Source organism: Notamacropus eugenii, chromosome 1 (assembly GCF_028372415.1).
Source record: "Notamacropus eugenii isolate mMacEug1 chromosome 1, mMacEug1.pri_v2, whole genome shotgun sequence".
NCBI classification, from domain to species: Eukaryota; Metazoa; Chordata; class Mammalia; order Diprotodontia; family Macropodidae; genus Notamacropus; species Notamacropus eugenii.
In genome coordinates, this window is record NC_092872.1 from 96,206,480 (window position 1) to 96,228,699 (window position 22,220).

At 38.8% G+C, this 22,220-nt stretch overlaps 1 protein-coding gene across 3 annotated transcripts in view; it reads right to left on the reverse strand.

Moving 5' to 3' along the window:
- MYH11 (myosin heavy chain 11) overlaps window positions 1–21,994 on the reverse strand; it is a 115,847-nt gene extending 93,853 nt beyond the window's left edge. For all 3 annotated transcript variants that reach the window (XM_072610365.1, XM_072610354.1, XM_072610376.1), the window contains exons 1-2: window positions 21,857–21,994; window positions 274–635 (exon numbers count right to left, since the gene is read on the reverse strand). In XM_072610365.1, the coding sequence (XP_072466466.1) occupies window positions 274–618 (345 nt within the window). In that variant the 5' untranslated portion in view covers window positions 619–635; window positions 21,857–21,994. The remainder of the gene's footprint in view (window positions 1–273; window positions 636–21,856) is intronic.
- Window positions 21,995–22,220: the final 226 nt, after the last annotated feature.

The following is a 22,220-nucleotide window of genomic DNA, read 5'->3' on the forward strand; positions in this document are numbered from 1 at the left end:
CACCACAGTGCTTGGAAAATAGTAGATGCTTCATAAAAATGTGTGTTCACTTGACTCGTTGACTCTAAAAGGAAATAAAAAACACTAGCTTCCTTGTCCCTAGGCCTAAGTAAATGGAAGAAAGTAATGCCACATGAGGTTGTTAAGTTTGGGAAGCCACTGGGATTCCCCCTGGTGTCTGCCTGGCTAGTCCCAAAGGCTCCCACAATTCCCCCAACTGACTAGAAAGAGGATTGTCTTAAGACTAGGAGAAGCCCTCCCCAGGGTACTTACATAAATAAGTCCTGAAAAGTATCTCTCCCTCAGGTTATGTAACACAGACGCTTCATTGAGGCAGGTCAACTCTGCCATGTCTTCCACTTTGGAGAATTTGGGGGGATTCATCTTCTGGATGTCATCTTTGCCAACTGTGATTTTCTTGCCATTCTCAGCCAGCTCCACAACCACTTCATCCCCTTTCTCCTCTTTGATGCTGGCAGCTTCGAAACCCTGTTTCTCTGAAGGGACCCATACTAGTCTTTTGGCTGACCAGTCGGCCTGGGCCACTGGGTTATTGAAAAAGTTTTTGTCCACGAAGAGGAACTTCTCGTCATCACTGAGCTGACCTTTCTGTGCCATGGTGTCTCAGCGATCACCTGGGAAATAAGCAAAATGTGGTCTGAATCAGTCTGGGATGAGGCATGTTTTCCAAATAAACTCCATTTGTTGAGAAGGGAGTTATTGGCTGTGAAGGCAGCCTACCATCCACCAATCATCATCAAATAATACTTATGAAATGCTTATGAATGGAAAAGCCCCAAAGCTGTGTTCCTAGGGTCACAGGACCCTTGATCCATGAGGTCAAGAACTTATTTCTGTTGTATTCCCACCCCCACCCCTCACCAATGCTTAATGCAGTGGTTGATTTGTAAGTAATTGGGTAAAGGGAGAAGGAGAGTCTGGGCAAATATACTCTTACTATAACTCCAAATTGTGTAGTATTAGAAGTAAAGGAATGAAGGGTGGGGAGTGAAAGATCACAGGATCATAAGAACATAGGGACTTTGGAGGACATTTAGTCTATCCCTCTTGCTTTAAAGAAAAGGAAACAGAATCAGGATAACCAAGTGACTTAATTATCACAGGAAGTTAAGTGTCAAAGGTAGGTAGGATTTGAATCCAGTTCTAAAGACTCTGTACCATGCTATGTTAGGGGGCACAGAGAAGACAAGGTCTCTGTCTTCCACAGGACCATAAGATCACAAATTTAGAGTTGGAAAGGAATTTAGAGGTCATCTAGTCCAAACCTTTGATTTTAGTGTTAGGACATGGATGCGAAAGTGTGGGAGTTTGACTAAGAAGAAAAACACAAAAACTTGGGATGGTAGGGTCTCATAAAGATTTAAGGACTGGGTGAAATGGATGTGTTTCTTTTTTGTGTGCTCAACTTTTTATTTAATAAAATGGATTTAATAAACCATATTTATGTGATTTATTAAATAATAAATTTATTAAATAATAAAATTTAAGAAAACTAATATGGAAAGAAATAAATAGGACAAACATGAAATAAACACTTTGCATGCCTATGGAATGCTCTCAAAAATTAATCTTGTATTAATTCATAAAATCTGATAAATTCAAAAATACAGAAATTATACATGCTATAAAATGTTATAAAACTATGAAAATTACTAAATGCAATAAAATCTACACCACTGTCTTTCAGCAAATCAGAGTATATAAAGAAAATAGATTTTTGACTGTAATGTCAATTACCAGAACTGATGAAAATAATTTTCCCATGTTGTAATAAATTTATTTGATCATAGAAACTTATATCTACAATCATTTAACAACTTCTCTTTTAGCTGTCATTTTTTAATCACTTTATTAATGACAAGATCAATACCCTTTCTTCAAGGCAGATAAATCCAATGCTTATTATCATTGTGCAAAACAAAACTTTTGAGTTTTGTGGCAAAGCTACTGGTAATAATATCCTTTGCACACATGACCTCAAAAGAGCAAGGATGTTTTCCTTGTTGGACAGAAATTGGCGTTGCTGATCACCAGCCTCACCAGCATCAATCTTCATGAAGTCAGTGATCCTGCCAATTTCTTTTTTTAAATAAATTTATTTTGACATATTTCCTTTTAGAGTTAGGTTAACTGAGGCCCAGAAATATAAATCAAATTTTTCAAGGTCAAACAGGTAAGGAGTGACAAAGCTGGAATCTGCACCTAGGTTCATTGACTCTAAATTCAATATTTTTTGTACTGTACCACACTGTCACAAATCTATGAAAGGTATGATAAAATATTAAGAGAGGTGAGATATGACATGCCATAACAATACTGTCAGTAAAAAGATGCTTTTTGATCCAAACAGAATATAAATTAAAACTGATTTTTTTTCATTTAGGATTATTCTTTTCTATTCAAGACTGTTCCCTCTGATGGCCTAAAATTCTGGAATTCTTTATAACTGTGATAGTTTTCTAACATTCATTATTAGAAATAATAATTTGCATAAATATCTTTTTCTAAACTTTCTGAAATTTTCCTTCTCCCCACCTCTTCCATGAAATTCATTTATAAAGGAAACTGCTGTTTTCTCGGAAACATGTGTTTTTTAATGAACATAAAAAAAAAAACAAAAAATGAGAATATAAAGCACTTTTTTATTTCCCATGATCAATCTTTTATTTTCAGAAGGGAAAAAATAAGATAAAGTTATGGAATCACAGAATTTTAGAGAGAAGGGACTGTCATTTAAGTAAGTGGTCATCCAGCCTCTATTTGATGACCTCCAGAGAGGGAAAACTCTCCACCTAGAGAAGGCCATTCCATTTCTGGACAATTCTAATGGTTAGAGAGTTTTTCAGGACTTCAAGGCTAAATTTATCTTTTTGTAACTTCCACCTATTGTTCTATCTTTTGAGGATAAAACAAGTCAAATCCCTTTTTCTCGTTATCAGCCCTTCAAATACTTGAAGAGAGCTATCATATCTACATAGAGTTTATCTTTTGGTAACCAAATCAAGAAGTGATCATGATTCAATGACCTACTCTACGTAGCTAATTGCCAAATTTATATTTCTACCCTTGACCTATCATCGTTAGTCCCACATCTCCACTTGGATGTCCCTTAAGCATCTCAAGCCCAACATATCCAAAAGAAAACTCGCTATCATTTCCCCTAAACCCGCTCCTTCTCCAAATGTCTTTGATCCTATTGAGGGCACTACTATCTTTCTAGTCACCCAGGTTTGCAACTTCAGAGTTAGCATTGACTCTTTTTCTCCTTTACCATAACTTCCTTTATTCAAGCAGTTGTTAAATCTCATCAGTTTCACCTCCACAATATCTCTTACACCTATGCCTTTTTTTCTTCTCTATTTATAGAATCATCACCCAGTTCAGGCCCTCATTACCTCTCACTAAGACTATTAGAATAGCCTCTAAATTAGACTCCTAGCCTTCTGTTTCTCTTCTCTCTAATCACCCACTAAACAGTTTCCAAAATAATTTGTTTAAAAGGATCCACATATACAAAAAATATTAATAGCAACTCTTTTTCATGGTGGCACAGAATTAGAAGCTTAGGAGATACCCATCAATTGAGGTATGACTGAATAAGCTATGGTATTCAAATATGATGCAACACTATCATGCTATGACAAATGATGAAGAGGAAGGTTAAAGACAAAATCTGACTAAACTTGTATGAATTGATACAAAATGAGGTAAGCAGAATCAGAACAATTCATACAGTATCAGCATCATTGTCAAGATAATCAGCTTCAAAAGACTTAGTAACTGATTAATTGAATAAGAAACCACAATTCCAAAGGACTCATGATGAAACATGCTATCCACCTCCCCAAAGACAGCTGATGGATTCAGAGTGCAGAATAAAGCATATTTTCTTCTCTTTCTCTTTCTTTTTCTTTCTTTTTTTGGGACATGGCTAATGCAGGAATTTGTTTTGCATGTTTTACATATTTGTAATGGGGTTTGTTTTTCTTGCCTTCTCAACAGGAGGGAAAGATGGAGAGAGAGAATTTGGAATTGAAAATAGGATAATATTGAATTTAAAAAATAAAGAACAAAATAAAAACAATAATCTTCCTAAAGCATAAGACTGACCCTGCTCAAGAATCTTCCATGACTTTCTACTGCTTCTATGATAATAGAAGAGACATCCCTCAATTTGACACTTAAAACCCTTCACCATTTGGCTCCCGCCTACCTTTTCAGGCTTGTTCTACATTAATCTTCATACGCTCTACATCTAGCCTATTTTTTCTTTGGCATTCCATTTCTGGCCTTTCTGTCTTTATATAAACATGTCTGGAATGTACTTCATCTTCCTCTTCCTCCCTTCACGCTCCCCCAGGATTCCTAGTTTATGTCAAGGCTCAGCCCCTGTGCTACTTTCTAATGGAAGTCTTTTCTGATTCTTCTAGCTGTTTGTGCTCTGTCCCTCCTCAAATTGTCATCTATACGTTTATGTGTCTACACATAGGATGCAAGCTCCTTGAGGGCAAGGATTACTTTTTCTTTAATCTTTGTATTTCTATGGTCTAACACAGCACCTTGTACCTAATAGGCACCTAATAACTGATTGTTAGATTGGATTGGATTTCAACTACCTGCTGAACATCCCTAAAAAAATGTCTTCCTGTCACCTCAAACTCTGCATGTCGAACTCCCCAAACACTCACCTCCTCTGAATCTATTTCCACTAATGGCAAAACAATTCTTCCCCTGGAGATCAAGCTCTGAGGGTCATTTTTGGATTTTCCTCTTCCCTCACCTCCATATCCAATTAGCTGCCAAATCCTATTAATTCTATTTCCTCATTTCTTACATTTGTGAATCTTCCCCTTTCTTCCATTCATCCTCACTTCAACCAATCTAATTATCTAGCCATCTGTCACCTAGATTTTGTCATAGCTTTCTATGTGGACTCACTACCTCCAGTCTTTTCCCTTTCCAATTTGCCCATCACACTTCTGACAAAGTAATCTTTCTAATTCAAGGAATTAGGAGCTCATCATTCCTATGTTTATGACATTCAAGATCTTCCATAATCTAGCTGCAATCTATTTTTTCATCCTTATTTCCTACCAGTACCCTTCACAAATTATACATCCCAGTCAAATAAGTGCGTTCATCATTGTCTGATTTCATCTGTCGTTCATACCTTTGTGCACAATGCCCCCCATGCTTGGGACAGTATTCTCTAACATCTTAGCCATTTGAATTTCTTCCCTTCTTTCAAGGCCCTATGTATATGCAACTTCTTTCACAAAACTTTTTTCAGTCCTTCAACTATGAGTTTTCTCCCTTCTCAAACATCTCACAACACTCTCTGTTTAGGTCATGCCTATATATGCATCTTATAATCTGTATGTTACTTATTTGTATATTTGTCATATCTCCCCCTAGAAATTATAAGTTTCATTGTAAAGACTATATCTTATTTCATGTTTGAAATAAAAAATTTTGAAGTGGTGCGATTTGTATTACACAGAGCAGGTGGTTAAGAAATGTTTATTGAATTGACTTCATCCTTAAACATATCTTTATATTGGGGATTGTTTTTTCTGTCCTGGACCCCTTTAGCAGTCTGGTGAAATCTATAGACATCTTCTCAGAATAATGCTTGTAAATAATTGAAGGAAATGTTCGATTTCAGTTAGAAGTTAGTGAAAATAAAGATGTAAATTTTTTCCTATCAAAGATCATAGATCTTTGAAATCCATTCATTGACCCCTTAGGTTTCTGTGGTTCCCATATTGAGAACCCCTGCCTTAGAGAATATTTTACCGTATCCAACAGCCTATCAACAAATTCCACATGATGTTTAATGATCATGCTGCCTGCTACAGAAGATACAAAGAAGCATAGAATACATCTCTACCGTCAAAGAATTTACAGTCTAGTAGTAAAGGTAAAAAACTATCCTCCATTTCAAGTTCTATCCTACCCGTTAAACATGGATGTCTCCCAAGACCCAGTCCTGGGTCTCTTCTCTCTGTACACTTTCCCCCTTAGTGAGTTCATCTGCTCTCATGGATTCAATTTCTTTCTCTGACTGCCAAGTGTGTGTATCCAGATTTCATCTCTTGTCAGAATCCCAGGCTTGCATCTCCAACCACCAGTACTACTGTTTGTGTCCACTGTCATAATTTCCACCAGGGTGTTCATCAGTATATAAACTCAACATGTTCAAAACAGAACCCATAATATTCACCAAATCCTTCTCTACTCCAAACTTCCCTTTCTGTTTCTGTTGAAGGCACCAATAGTCACTCAAGGTTATACTCCTTCTGAGACTTTCTCTGAAAAGTGAATTTTCCAAAAGAAAACTAATGATCCATAGACCCGTCCCTATTTCTGTTCAGGGTACCACCACATTGACAGTTATCCAAATCTGCACACTGAGAATTATCCTTAACTCTTCCCCTCCTTCACTACCACCCCTATACCCAATCAATTGTCAAATCTTGTTTCTTCCTCCACAACACATGTAACATCCATAGTTGGATTCATCCCATCTCTAGTCCCCCAGTCACCAATCTACTTCAGGTCCTTATCCATTCTTCCCTAGATTGCTGTAGTAGTCTCTCTAAGAAGTCTTTCTGCTTCTGCTCTTTCCAATTCATCTTCCATACATCTGCCAAACTAATCTTCTCAAACTGCCTTGTACTGTTAATGATCTTCCTCTACTGATATGACTAGGAGGATGCTGGTAAATGCTACAAAGAGCAGTCTGGGAGGAAAAAAATGCACCCACAACATCACTAAGTTTAATCTGCATTACTAACATTTTATCTATCATTTCCTTAAGTCTAGACAATCAGCACAACAATAAATCAAGCCCTGGTTTACAACATTTGCCAATTTCCAAGGTGTAAACGCTCACACTGAAAATTTAACAATCAGCTCTTGCCATTTGGTACAAACTGGCTCCAGCACACCACTGGATACAAAACATGCCAATCACTTTCTTAAAAACACTAAGATGTTCCTTATTTCCTTCAGGAGAGAATACAAGTGACTTCACTTCCTGTTTAAGCACTCAAAATCTGATTCCAACCTACCTTTTCAGTCTTGTTTTATATAGTGTGTCCCAAAGGTCTTATAGTGGTTTTAAATCATTTAAAACTACCAAGATCTTTGGGACACTTCACCATCATTCTCCATTCTGGAGCACTAGCTGGTCCTTGAATTCAAGATCTCCCCTCCCCACTAACATGCACTCTCTGTGTAAAGAGACAGCACCCTGTAGTGGAAAGAATGCTGACCCCCATAGCCCTGGGCTTAATGACAATAACTAACATTTATATATCACTTACTATGTGTCAGGGGCTGTGCTAAGCACTTTACAAATATTATCTCATTTGATCCTCACATCAACCCTGGGAGGAAGCTGCTATTGTTATCTCCATTGCACAGATGAGGAAACTGAGGCAAACAGAGGTCAGAAGAACAATACAACACTCTCAAGATGTTTCTGAAGAACTTAGGAAATGATTGTGTGACATGAGAGACACTGGCAAAGGACCACCAGGCTTGGTGTGCCTGCATCAAAGAAGGGTCTGTGTTCTACGAGTGAAGTTCAAAGAAAACGTGAGATGCACAAATGTAGGGATATCTTCACTCCAAATGTTCACGTGGACCTTGACCTGGCTTGACCTGTGGTAGAGCTTTCTAAGTTCATACTGGACTGATCAGCCACAGTCCGACACACTGGACGTTGATGCCACCATGATGATGTCCTTTTGGTCCTCTTTGAGAGTGAAGGACAACAACCAGTTCTGGTCACTTTGTGTGTGTTCGTCCTTCGTTGCCGAAGAAGACCATGCCATCACAGAAATAATGACATGACTTGCACTTGACTTTTGTTTTGAATGAGGATAGTTGCTAAATGTTTATGGAAAGAGCCTCAGATGTGGTGCCAGAGAACATGGGTTTCAGTCCTGGTTGGGCCACTTGACCAAGGGTCTTTGGGTATCAGTTTCCTCATCTATTAAATGAGATGATTATACAAGATGACCTCTGTGTTTCCTTCTAGTTCTAAATCTATGATCCTATGAATTGAGTTAAATTGAATGTCAAAGCAAGAAACAATCTTGGAGATACCCTAGTCATTGGATCTTAGAACTTTAGAGTCAAGCTACCTCAGAGGTCATCTGCACTATGCTTGCTACATAGGAAGCACTATGTAAATATTATCTATTTATATTATTGTTGTTGCTATTATTATCTAGTCAAATCCCTTCATTTTATAAATTAGGGTACCAAAGTCCAGAGAAATGAAATTATCTAATTCAAGAAAATAGAGCTGGTCAGTGGCAGGGCCAAGATTCAGACCCTAGCCTTCTAGTTCCCAAATCCAGGGTTCTTTCCATTACAACATCCTCCTGTCCTTATTCTATCAATCAGTCAATAAGCAGTTCTTAAGCACTCACTCTATGCTTGGCAGTACACTAGCTCTACAACAGAAAGAAAAAGAAAAAAGAGAAAAAGGTGATTAACACTAGGTAGCACAATGATTGGTTCCAGATAAGAAGCACTACAAGAATTCAAAAAGTGGGAGAAATCATTTGATCTTGGGATGATCAGAGCATTACAATGGGAGATAATTTGAATTAGTTCTTGTAGGATGGAGAAGATTTAGGTAGGTAGACAGAAGAAGGCAGGCATTCTGAACTGGAATGGAAAGAACAAAGATAGATTTGGGGGATCATGAGTAGACCAGACATCTTTCAGGTACTTAGGACAGATGTGGGGCTTTTCACATACAAATTGGATTCATTCCAGAAGAAAATTTTCTTGGACTGTAACTACAGGAGGTAGAGCCTCTTTGGCCAACATATTCCAGCTCCAATCTTCTCTTCCAAGAATGGTCATCCAGAATGAGGATGTGTGACAATCAAGGCATATCATATAGCACACATTCATACTTCAGTAACAACTATTGCAGGGGTTATTCTGAAGTTATAATGAAGAATTTGGCCTGATCTGTGAGAAGTTATTCTTATCACAAAAATCAGTGTCCATTTGTGTCCCCCATATACAACTAGGAAGAAAGTAGGTGCCAAGAAATTGAGGATGTGATACATGAACATAAGGGAATATTGTTGGCAATGTTAGAAAGGACAAATTCAGGGAAATAAATGGAAATATATATGAATTGCTCTTGCATGGTGGTGCTTGCCTGTGCTCCTTGCTACTGGAGGAGGCTGAGACTGGTGAATCACTTGAGTCTGTGAATTCTGAATTGCAGTAGACTAAGTCAATGGGGTATCTGGCATCCATATGGTGAGCCTTTGAGAATGGGAGTAGGGAGGAGTAGCACCTGGCTGCCTAAGAAGAGTCTAACTAGTCCAAACTGGGAATGAAGGCCAACGCCCCCAGGGCCATCTTAAGTGGCCGCTGCACTTTCAATGTAGGTGAAATAGGGAAAGAATTGTATAAACTGTTGCAGAGTACAGACAGCAGATGTCACCAATATACATAATAACTACGGTAATGTAAATAAAAACAGTACTAAGAGGTGACCGATTTCAGATTGGAGGGATTGAGCAACCCTGGTTTCAGACAGCACATGACTAGCTTCTTGGGAGACAGTTAGAGGACCATAGGTGCTGAATCCTGCATAAACTATCAGTCATGAGGTCAATTTATTTTGCTTAATTGTTTTTGTTTGTGACAACGGGTGGTTCTGTGGGGAAGGTGAATATTGGAAAACATCTATGATATTTAAAAATATTTAAAAATCAATGTCCACTTTTCCACAGCGGCCTCTTTGATGAGCTGGAGAGACAGACTAAATCACTCTTATCATAAATCATTCCACTGAGCTACCACAAACAGTGTTCTAAAAGAAACTCCCAAAATGGGAAACTGATTTGGAGCTACAGAATCTGACTTTGCTTTGCAGAACAAATGGAAAAGGTAAATATGTTCATCCCAATGATGAACTTCACTCTTTTTCACGGGGGAAATAAATATTATTTTGTTCATTGGAGAAGCTAGTCTTCTTGGGGAAGAAGGCATGATTCCCAGATATTGACTCAGAAAAGGGAGAAACTGATGAATCATTCCATGAAGCAGTATTTATCCTCTTTTTTTGTGAGAAACATAGTTAGATCGAGACTATAAGCAAGATTATTAGATGACTACCTCATCTAATGTTGAGAGATAATATTCAGATTAGAAAGATTTAATTAATTTCCTACATATTTCCTTATTAGGAGGTCATACGCTCAGAGGTTTAGATCTAAAAGGGACCATCTAGTCTGGTCCCACATTTGACAGACAAGGAAACTGAGGCCAAGAGCAGTTAAGCTATTTGCCAGAGGTCACACAGAAACTAAATGGCAGAAGCAGGATTTGCATATAGGTCTTCCCGTGTTCTTTCTAGACTCCATTTCACCCCTTCTCTCATTTCACCATAAATAATAACAGCTAACATTTGTATAAGGGCAACTAGGTGGTGCAGTGGATAAAGGGCTGGACCTGGAGTGAGGAAGTTTAAAGTGAGCCTCAAATAGTAGCTGTATGACCCTAGGCAAGTCACTTCACCTTGTTTGCCTCAGTTTCCTCATTTGTCAAATAAGCAGGAGCAGGAAATGGCAAACCACTCTAAAATCTTTGCCAAGAAAACCCCAAATGGGGTCACAAAAATTGGAGATGATTGAAATGGCTTAACAATAATAACGACATTTATATAACACTTTACAGAGCACATTCCCAAGATAACTGTGTGACATGTGTTAATAGGTGTTATGAACCCTGTTTTATAGAGGGGGAAACTGAACCTCAGAGAAATGACAATAATAACTGATATTTAAGTAACTTTAAAATTTACAAAGTATTTTACACGTAACATTTCATTTTAGCTTCATCAGAGGCTGGTGAGATGGAAAACCAGAGGTATTATTTTCATATTTCACAGATGAGGCTCAGAGAAACGAGGAGAGCTGCCCAAGGTCATATAGCCAGAAAGTGGCAAGGTTGGAATTTGAAGAAATTCCTGACTCCAAATCTGGGATTCTATCTACAATTCTACTGTCTCTCAAATTTAAAAAAAAAAAAAGAGCTTAGAGTCAGATTTAAACCCATATCTACATCCAAGACCAAAGCTCCTTCCATTATACTACATTATTTTTCCTATAAGTTGATCCTTTATTTGTAAGCAATGCAAATGTTTCATTATCTCTCTCTGTATTGGTGCTCTTAAGTTTTCTGTACTTCTTTAAATCTGTATGCATTTATGTCATCGGTCCCAATTACAAGCTCAGAAGACAAAGACCACATCTGTCCAATTTACTCTGTATAACCCAAAAGGCAAATGAGATGGGGTAGATTTCATATTGGTTTGTTTCCACACCACCTCACCCTCCCAACCTATACATATCCCTGCCCAAACCCTCTGAAAATGCATGATTAGCCTTAATGATATAATGAAGAACTAACGAAATGATTTTCACTGAAGAGGATGCCTACAATGCAGACAACTTTCCATAAACCACAGACTGGTGAAAAAAAGTTAATGGCAGAAATAAGAACCCAGGAATTGCTGCCAGAAACCTGTTCTAATCCAACCCCTACAAGCAAAAACTGAGATCAACCCCAAAGAATTCATGCTCTCCAAAAAAGGAGAGAGAGAAACGAACTTTACTTGGTGGAGAGCATTGCTTTCCATCTCTCTGCACAGTTATGATGTGCTAATTCCACTCTGATCAAAGAAGACCAGGAAGAGCAGAGGAGAATCAAAAGTTCAGAAAACTTTAGAGACCAACAAAGCTTCAATATGGATATGGACTATACTTGAAAATTTTTTTTGGCATCGAGAACCCCTGGATGGGGCCCTACCTCTACTGATACAGGTTAGCACTTTCTTTGTAAGTCATAATCTTAAAGAGTTGTCCAGAGCACTGAGAGATTCAGTCTTACTCAGATCATACTGTTAATATGAACCAAAGATGGACTTCGAACCCAGGTCATCTTAGATCCAAGGCCAGTCTTACAGTGTATCAGTGACATCAATGTAATTTACTAATGAAGAACTCTAATTTCAAAATATAACCTTAACTATCAATTCAACTTTTGAGTCTTTCTGGAAGGTGCTCATCTGTAGCCTCATATCTCCTCACCCATTGGACCAAGAGGAAGAGGTGGAGTCACACCCATTGTCCTTCCTCACTCTCATTTCCAAAGTTCTATTCCCATCATCACTGCGCAACTTCTCCTTTAGTGGCAACTCCATTCATCTACATCAACCTAACCAGAGCCTTCTTTCTGTTTCTAGGTAACTCTCCCTCCATTCTCAAGAAGTTCAACACCTGACTAACCCCAACCACTGCCCATAGACTTAGGGTCTTCAGTCTACATGTTGATGTGCCCTTAAAATCTTTGGTCTCTCAGTTGATCAGTCACTTCAGTTTCCATGGTCTACATCTTCATTCCACCTCAGTGACACACACCACCCATAATTGTTTATCGTCTGTGATCCACATGACAGTTCTGATCCTCATCCTCTCTCTGCCTCATTCCTCCTAGTCCTTTTCTTCATCCCCACTACAATCTTTACCTATCATTGCTCTTCCAATCACTGATGCTCTGACTTAATTTTTTTCCCCAAAATTTTGACCCTGAATTTGACCAGTTCAATTCTACACTATTCTCCACATTTGGATGCTTATTAGTCCCCCGTATAATTCTCCACTCATGCTTTGCCAATCTCATCCCTGTCTTAGCCCACCAGCTATCTATTCTTAATCATACGCTACTGAATACCACTCGATGAAATAACACATCATCCTTTGATTGGGCTCACTACAAATTTGTATTAATTAATCTCTACCAGGCCATCACCGCTACATGGCAATCTTCTTTATCCTTCTCTCATTGATTTTGTCACACTCTCTAAGTGACTATTACCAATATTCTCTTCTGTCCTCAGGTCTCCTATATCATCCCTACCTCCTCCTTTTCAGCAGAGGCCCTACCTTCTACTCCTTATTGAGGCAACTGGGACCTTTCAACATGAACTCCGCTACTCCACAATTAAGGACTAAACTGTCCCCCATTTTCTTCTTTGCTCCAGTCTCAGAGGAAGAGGCTGTTCTTGCCTCTTCTCAAGGCCAGCCATCCTATTTGGATTACTGATCTCTCCTCCACTCTCTTTTCTTGTCCCTTATATCAGAGGTGTTGAATACAGAAACACTTTCGGAATGCAACCCAGATTAAAATATTTAAAGAAATAACCAAAAATACAATAAAAGACAGATAACATTAACATTTTAGAATGAAATCAATGTGCAGGGGTTCTTAGGTACAGATTAGTGGCGCTCATTTCTACCTGAGTTGAATGCCACTGACTTAAATCTCTCTCTCATCTTCAATCTTTCATTATCTACAAGCTACATCTACAAATATGTCTGGGTCTCCCTATTATTAAAAAAGAAAGTTTCACTTCACCCTTCCATTCCCTCAAGAAATCATCTTTTATCTCTTCAGTTTCATAGCCAAACTCCCAGATAAGGTTATCAATACTCATTGCCTCCAGCTCTTCCAATCCCACTTACTCTTAAATATTTCAAACTGGCTCCTGACCCCAAGACTCAGTCACTGAAGCTGTTGTCTCCAAAGTTATCTCCTAACGACTAACCTCTAAGGTCTTTTCTCAGTCCTCAACCTACTGGATTTCTCTGCAGGTTCCAATTTTGTCATTAACCCCCTCCTCCCAGTTAGACTTTCTTCCCTTGGTTTCAATGTAAGGTGAATGGGGCTTTGCTTCAGTGAACTCACATGGGTGGGGAGGGAGGAAGGGAGCATCTTCTCTCTCCCCATGGTGATCACCATTCTCATCCTTGCCCTTGCACCTTGATTTAGAGTACTCTAGAACGGGCTTTCTTAAACTTTTTCCACTTGTAACCCCTTCAGAGCTTCTTAAACTGTGGGCTGCAGTCCTGATTCACAGTTTAAGAAGCTATACTCTAGAAGTCTAAGGCATAACTACTCTCCCACCTCAACCCATCACTCATTTCTCACTTGACTCCAAAAGGGATGAAATTTCAAGAGTTAGGTGGGGCCCCTCCCATTTGCACTCAAGGGCAATACCCCATCCCCACTAATTAAAAAAGAAACTAGATGTATCCCAGGCGCACTTTCAGCTCAAATTGAATCTACCCTGTGCGCCATTTCAGTTCAGTAAAGCTAGCACCTCATCATTTGTGACACTGCTTTTCTGCTTCTCCTTTTACCTGTTGGTCAGGTTTCTATTCAGTCTCCTTTGTTAGATTATCATGCTTTAGAAAATGCTATCCACATCCAGAGAAAGAACTATAGGGTTTGAATGCAGATTGAAACATACTATTTTTTTCCTCTCTCTTTTTTGGGGGGAGGGAGTTCTTCCTCATGGTTTTCCCCGTCAGTTCTAATTCTTCTTTACATCATGACTAATGTGGAAATACATTTAATATGATTGTACATGTATAGCCTATATCAGATTGCAAGCTTTCTTGGGAAGAGAGAAGGAAGAAGAGAAAATTTAAAATTCAAAATCTTATAAAAGTAAATGTTGAAAACTAAAAATAAATATTTTTCTTTAAAAAAAAGATTAACATCCATCAACCTGACTCTTAAGTGTGGATGTTCCCCAAGGTCTGGCCTGATCTCTTCTCACTCTACACTCTCTCCTAGTAATCTCATTTGTTATTCTGAGCTCAGTGATCATCTCTATGGAGCTGATTCCCCATCCTATGTATCCAGCCCTAAGCTCATGGACTCTGGTTCTTCATTACCAACTACCTACTAGACATCTGCACCTGGCTGGGTTACATATACAAAATGGAACTCGTTATCTTCTCTCATATCTTTTCTTCCCCCAAGCTTCCGTTTCTGTTGAGTCACCAGTGGTTATGTCTTGTCAATTAACCTTCACTTCTCTCACATCCAGCTCTTTCTCTCTACTCAAAAGTCCATTTACACTAGATCAGGCCCTTTATGGACTACTGCAATAGTTTCCTAATTGGTCTCTGTCTCTGGTCTCTCCTCTCTCCAATCCATCTTTCACCCACCTGCTAAAATAATCCTCCAAGGGCACGGGTCTGATTATGTGGCTTTAGTGGCTCCCTATGCCTCTAAAATAAAGAAAAAATTCTTCATCCTGGTGTTTGAGATCTTTGTAATCTGGCTCCAATGTACCTTCCCAGATTTCGTTTACATCACGCCCCACTCCATACACTCTAGGTTTCAGTCATTCTGCATAATTAGCTACTGCCTAAACTCAGCAGTCTATCTCTCTCACAGACTGTCCTACCACGTCCCAAGAAGACTCTTCATCACTGCCTCTTAACAGACTCAGGCAGTCCTACAAGAAGCCTTGCCAATCTCCACAGTTGCAAGTGTTTTCTCACTTCTCCAGTTACCACTCATTTATATTATAAATAATATAAGCATGTTATTTGTAATTACACCCATTGTGTCCCTTGGACAGAATGTAAGTTCCTAGAGAACAGGAATAAAATTTCTTTCTGTCTTTATATCCCCAGGCAGAACACAGTGCTTTTGCACAATAGGAGGTCGACAAATGTTTGTTAACTGAACTAACTTCAGTTCTTCTCATAGAAAATGGCACAGGAACAGGGGGGCTGTGAGGCTCAAATGAGACAACAGGAAGCGCTTGCAAACCTTAATGTGTGACATATTATTATATTGTTATTACTAACTTCCATTCCATTAATGACGTAATTCCCCGAGGTTTCTACTGCCCTCCTGTGGAGTTCAAGCAATGTTTGCAGAGCAATAGGAGGGTATGCTGGTAAACGTTTAACTGGAAATCCAGGAAAAAAAAGAAATGTACATACATTTTAAGTTAAATCTGCATTATTCACACTTTCTTAAATCTAGACAATCAACAAACAATAAATCAAGCCATTCATTGGAGAGATGGTTGATATCTGAGGTGTAAGTACTCACACTGAAAAATTTGACAATGGGCTTTCTCAAGTCAGAGCTGGCTCCAACCCACCCCTGCGCAAGAAGGCTCTTCAAGCACTCAACTTTCGCAAGCTTCAAGAAGCAGTGAAATGGAAATAAGGGAGTCAGAGAACATGGGTTCATATTTTGTCTCTGATGTGTACTACCTGCGTGACCTTTGGCAAATCATTAACTTTCATGACCCTCAAATTTCCCTTCTATAAAATGAAAGTCATGGATTAGATGGCCTTGGAGGTCCCTTTGGGCTATGGATCTCTGAATCATTCTCTAGCAGATACTTAACCTGGCATCAATGAATTTGCTGTATCTATATCTATATCTATCTATCTAGATATAGATGTAGATATCTCTCTATCTATAGACATACACACATACATATATGCATATATATAATACATATTTTATACTGTATTTAAATATATGAGTTCCTTTGAGATCATATGCATTTTATTTTCTCCATTTGAAAATATTATTCTGAGAAAGGGTTCATAAGCTTCACTAGACTGCAAGAGGGGCCTATGATGACAAAGAACATAAAAACCCCTCTTCTAAAGAAAGGGACACACAGAAATTGAAACAGTGCTGGGAGATGTGTGAACAAAGACCTAGATAGATTAGATATTGCAAAATATTATCTACAGCCAGGGTTTAGATTTCCAAATTTGGGAGGAATGAGTAAGCTATATGCAAACAGAGTTGGTGCAGGCAAAGATGGATACTGAGAGAGGAGTGAAAGAATGTGACACAAGAATGTCAGTTGCACTTGAATCTAGACTCCACATTCTAGAAGAAAGTTTGAAAAATCAGCCCCTGAAATACTGAAATAAAGACAAATATTTCTTGTTGTTCTATTTCTAAATCCTTGAGCATGACAGGAAGAAAGAAAGAAAGAAAGAAAGAAAGAAAGAAAGAAAGAAAGAAAGAAGGAAGGAAGGAAGGAAGGAAGGAAGGAAGGAAGGAAGGAAGGAAGGAAGGAAGGAAGGAAGGAAGGAAGGAAGGAAGGAAGGAAGGAAGGAAAGGAAGGAAGGAAAGGAAGGAAGGAAGGAAGGAAGGAAGGAAGGAAGGAAGGAAGGAAGGAAGGAAGGAAGGAAGGAAGAGAAAGAAAGAAAGAAAAAAGAGGGAGGGAGGGAGGAAAGGAGGAAGGAAGGAAGGAAGGAAGGAAGGAAGGAAGGAAGGAAGGAAGAAAGGAAGGAAGGGAAGAAGAAATGGCAGTTCCCTTAGGAGAAAGATCAAAGCTCCAGTGCTGATGAGTCAATACTTGGATAACACTGCCCTCAACACCCAAACAGCCTTAGCTGCCCAAATGATGACTGAGCTACTTCTGACAAGAGACAGATCGCTGGCCCATCTTATCTCCAGCAGAGTTCACCACAGCCTTATCAACCATTACAATATCTAAGGGCCTGTGAATATCTCAGGGATGTGTGATGCAGGATATGAAGGCTCAGTCAAAACTCTTTTACAAAGTACTGCTAAGTGAATGCCTGAATTGCATGAATCTCTCATGTTCAAAAGAACTGTATCTGAGTGTCCTGTAGTGCCTACAGTGCTGGATTTAGGATCAGGACACTTGAGCATGACTGTGTCCATCTTGGACACTTCACAGCTTTGTGACTCTGGATGAGGGACTTGGCCTTTCTGAGCCACAGCTTCCTCACCTGTAAAATGGGAATAATACTTGCAGTACCTGCCTCACAGGATTGTTTTGAGGTTCCATATAAAGTGCTATTTATGTAAAGCATTACGAAAACTTGAAGGACTGCATTAAGTTTTAGCTATCATTTTTCCCTAGTGGAATAAAAGCTCCTTAAGGGCAGAAATTGGTTTTTGTTTTTTCTTCTTTCAGAGCTTAACAAGTACCTTATATAGAGCAGATACTTAATAAATGTTTGTTGAATTGAATTAAGACCCATACACCATGAAAACTTCAAAGTCAAATAAACAGGTGGCTTTCCTCGAGGGCTGATCCTGTAGCCTGGCCAATTACTCGTTTCTGGGTTCTTTGTCTATCTCCATCGTTACTTTTGTAAGAGTTGTTCATTAGTCTCTGTAACAAGTGTTTAAAGCACACCAACAGAGAATGTCCAAGAGTTTGGGATTTGGGATTTTAAGGAACTTTGTTTTGGATGAACTTTATTTCCAGTAGAGACTTTGGGTAAAGATCTTACTCTGAGTATTAACATGGAGACAACTAGAAGCAAATCTAAGACTTTGACTCATTTCCCTTACCATTTTAGTGTCTTATGAGCCAAGTTTGAACGTATTTGCTAGAATTTTTTTTTTCTACACAGGATCACATAATTCAAAGGAGCTTTTGAAATCATCTCATCCAACTCTTTCATTTTAAAGATGATAAAACCAAGGCCCACACATGTGAAGAGACACACGATTTTCTCCAAAATGACACCATTGATTAGGGATGCCAATAGTTATCTGGAATTGGATCCTGAATATGAACCACCTCTGAAATCATAAAAAGTCACCAGTGACAGGGTCAGGAATATCAACTCTGAATGCATCAGTTCTCCCAGGTAAAGTTAGTATCTGGAGGGAGACCCAAGAAGAGACAATAAGATGTATTAACCATGAGTGGCCTCAAAATTTCAATCCCAAAACATGGAATTTAAGTCCATTATTTAGATGGCATTTGACTTTTATGAATTTCCAAAGAATAAGGGAATTCTCTACATGTGGATCTCCAGGTAGTTTCCTGTAATGGCAGAACCTAACTATTGTTTTCCTTCTGCAATCTCAGAAAAGATCAAACAGAACAAGTCATCGTATACAGTCACAAACGAGTATATATCTAAGAATCTAAGAATCCTGACCTTTGGAAAGAAGAGAGTGTGCTCTCTTGGTCCTTATTTTTATTTCCTCAAGATCCTAGATAAGATTTTCTTTTTAAGAGGAGAGTAGGTACCAGGGCAAATACAAGTGTATCTGTCTAACTTTGACAAAAAGATAAAAGAGATATGAGAGAGCTTTCATTTACAAAAAACATTCATAGGCTTCTTTGAATCTGTTCCCCCAATCAAGTAGATTTCCTGCCTTCTCAAAACTCATCTGAGCATTAAAAATGACCCATGATAGAAATTATTCTCATCAGTGAAACTTAGTTCTTTTTTTTTTTCAAATGAACTTTATTGGTTAGCAGGAGGTGTAGAGATCTATTTGTGTACAAAGGCATTTGTAATTTTCTGGCTAGCTCCTTTTATCTTCCAGATGAGGCATGACAGTTAAAAAAATAAAAGAATTCCATAGAGACAGAAAGCCATCTGCCTGGGATGTTGTTCTGCCTGTAGGCGGGAGAGATGGACACGATGACCTTTAGAGGTCCCAAGCAATATTGGTATCCTGGGATTTTATATTCATTTGCTGTGTTTCTAGCCTGGACAAGTGAGGGGAGGGCATGCTATCTGTGTCAAAGAACAAATCCTAGAATACCTTACTATTGATCTCAAAATCTAGGGAAACCTGTACCTCAGAATCATCAGAGCCTTGGAACTAATCATAGAGATGAGAGATAAACACTATTCTGCTGGTTTTCATCTGTCAGAACTAATGGATAACTCTCATGTTTTCAAAATCACTTCTCCTGTTTCCATATGAAAATTCTTCTGAATTGTTGTGTAGCCTTCATGAAATTCTGTCTCTCCTTAAGGTATTGATCAAGATTTTTAAATGAGTTTTTAAAGTAGGGATAAGGGAAGAAAAAGAGAGAAAGACAATGGTGTCAGTAAATCTGATTTCCTGTCCTCTTTCTAATGGAGTGAGGTCTCTGAAAAATCCCAATAAAACTTGAAATGTATAGTTAACCCATCATTTGATATAGTAGAAGGTTCCAATGATGGGTTCTAGTCCAGAACACACCCTAATATGTCAGTTAAATTTGACAAAAAGATAAATTAAAGGGAGAGCCTTCTTTTACAAAAAGATTCACAGTAAGTTTCCTTGAATCAGTTTCCCTGTTTGTAAAACAAGGAGTTCAACTGAGCAGTCTCCAAGTTCTCTTCTAGCTAAGAAATTCTATGTGTTTTGTATATTTAAAATACAGACTGTACGTTTAAAACCAAGGACACCTGTTGTGACTTTATGCAATGTGGAGAGTGATACTATTTTCACACATACACACAACTATGTTTGGTTTTCTCTTCTTAAATAATAGGAGCAAAATTGTCTTTCCTTCAAAATTGTGATTAAAATCAGTTAAGCAGGATTCTTTCCCAACCATCTCCACATCTCATAAAGGGATAGGGTATGGAAAGATAAATTCCTTGATTTACAACTAGCAAGTATGAATAATTTGTAAAGGGCTCTGGGTGCTCAACATATGAATGCTACCATAAAAGGATATGTTCTCCTCAATACTAGCTGTTCCACAGAAATGTAATGATAACAAATTCAAAACAAATACCTTGTAGGGAATAACACGCCTATTTCCAAGTGATAATAAAAACATAGGGCTTTACATGGAAAGAATCACAGCATTTTCATGTAGGAAAGAAAACTAAGAAATCTCTGACAGCACTATTATTTCAGATTTTTATACGTTCACTCACTCATCCATTCAACAAATATTTATTGAGAACCTATTATGGGTCAAGTTCTATGCTAGCTTTTGGGCATGCTGCAAGGATCCATCAGATGAGTTCCCTGCCCTAAAAGACGTTACAACCTAATAGGAGAGTTAAGTCATGCACCTAAATAACTATCTATAAATTATAACATAACAGTTCCTAAGAGAAACTATAAGTCTGGATAAGGATCAGGTCTCTTAAAGTGATATAAAAAGAGCATTGTTGCCAGCTTTGGCAGGATAAGGGAAGGTTTCATAAGGGACAGCTTCCACCCCCATTTATATCTAGTTCGCCTTTACTCTCAAACTATGAAAAGAACACTCCTCTGGAAAAGTAACCAGACTTCTAGTAATTCACAGAAAGCTCATTTATTTTCTCCTCAAAGACATGCTTACCAATACACATCATACACACAAAAAAAGACAAAAGACACTTGGGATTTAGGCTTTTCTCTATTAAGCCCTGAGTTAACACAGCCCTGAGACTAACACAGCCTTATAAAAAGAAAGGGTGCATTTTATTCTCAGAAACTCAAGAAACTTTTACATACTGCCATCTGCTGACGTTTTTTAACCATGTGCTAGAACTCTATCACATTGAAAAAAATTGCTGTAAAGGGCATTTAAAACACACAAGAGAGAAATAACTCAGTTTCATAGCTCTCTATTTGGCTCCTCTCTCTGACATTGTGCAATTGGCAGTTTAACATAAGTATCAGAACTCTGTAATCAAATCTACATGGATTTCGTAGTCCTGGATATTTGGGGGGCGGGGGGGGGGGGGCGGGGGTCTACTTAACAAGTGTTGTCTTGAGTTGTTTCCTTAAGTATCTAATTCCTTTGTAAGGTGCATAAACGGAGATTGACATAGATGGTAAAGTCACTTGGGGACAAAATGTGCTGCATAAATAAATGTACTTGATAATAGAAGCAGGGACCTTGGATGACCAGTTTTCATTACCTGGCTGCCTAGGACTTGCATAAAATTGACGGTATATTCTTTTTTCTGTGGATGTTCCAATGACTTCATTCCCGTTTTTAAATGGGATTAAAAATACCTTACATGAGGATGCTTTGAGATTTTGACAAGGCATTTTTTGCACACAGAGAAAGTCAGCCCCGGTGAACACTTTACTTTGATCTTAACTAAAAAGTTCCCCCAAAGTATTATTACAGGTATCTTAAGCTCCTCAACCCTGGATCTTGAGCGCTGGTGCCAGTCTTTTTCCCCCACCCCCAACTCCCCTCGGACCCCTGTTGTCCACTACTTACAGATATCCTATTGGGGAAGCGGAGAAGGAACTGGAGAATTCGGATCCTGCACAGTTCACAGCTGGGACAGTCCAAATCCCCTCTGCCTCTCCAGCCTCTCTATATAGAGGGAGAGCTGATGTGGGGTGGGAAGGATGGGGCGGGGGAGGGAGAATAGAGAGAAAAGGGGAGGGGGGAGGAGGGTGGGGGGAGGGTCTGGGCCCAGGATACTGCCCCCTGCTGGGAAGATTTAATGAAGCGACCCCAAGAGCGTGATGCTTGGAGAAGCAGGGTGCGTGGTCTAGGAGAGGATCGAGCTGAACAGGGTCTCCACGTCAAAGTTCCAGGTGGTAGGGAAGGTACAGAGCATGGAGAAGGGGAAGAC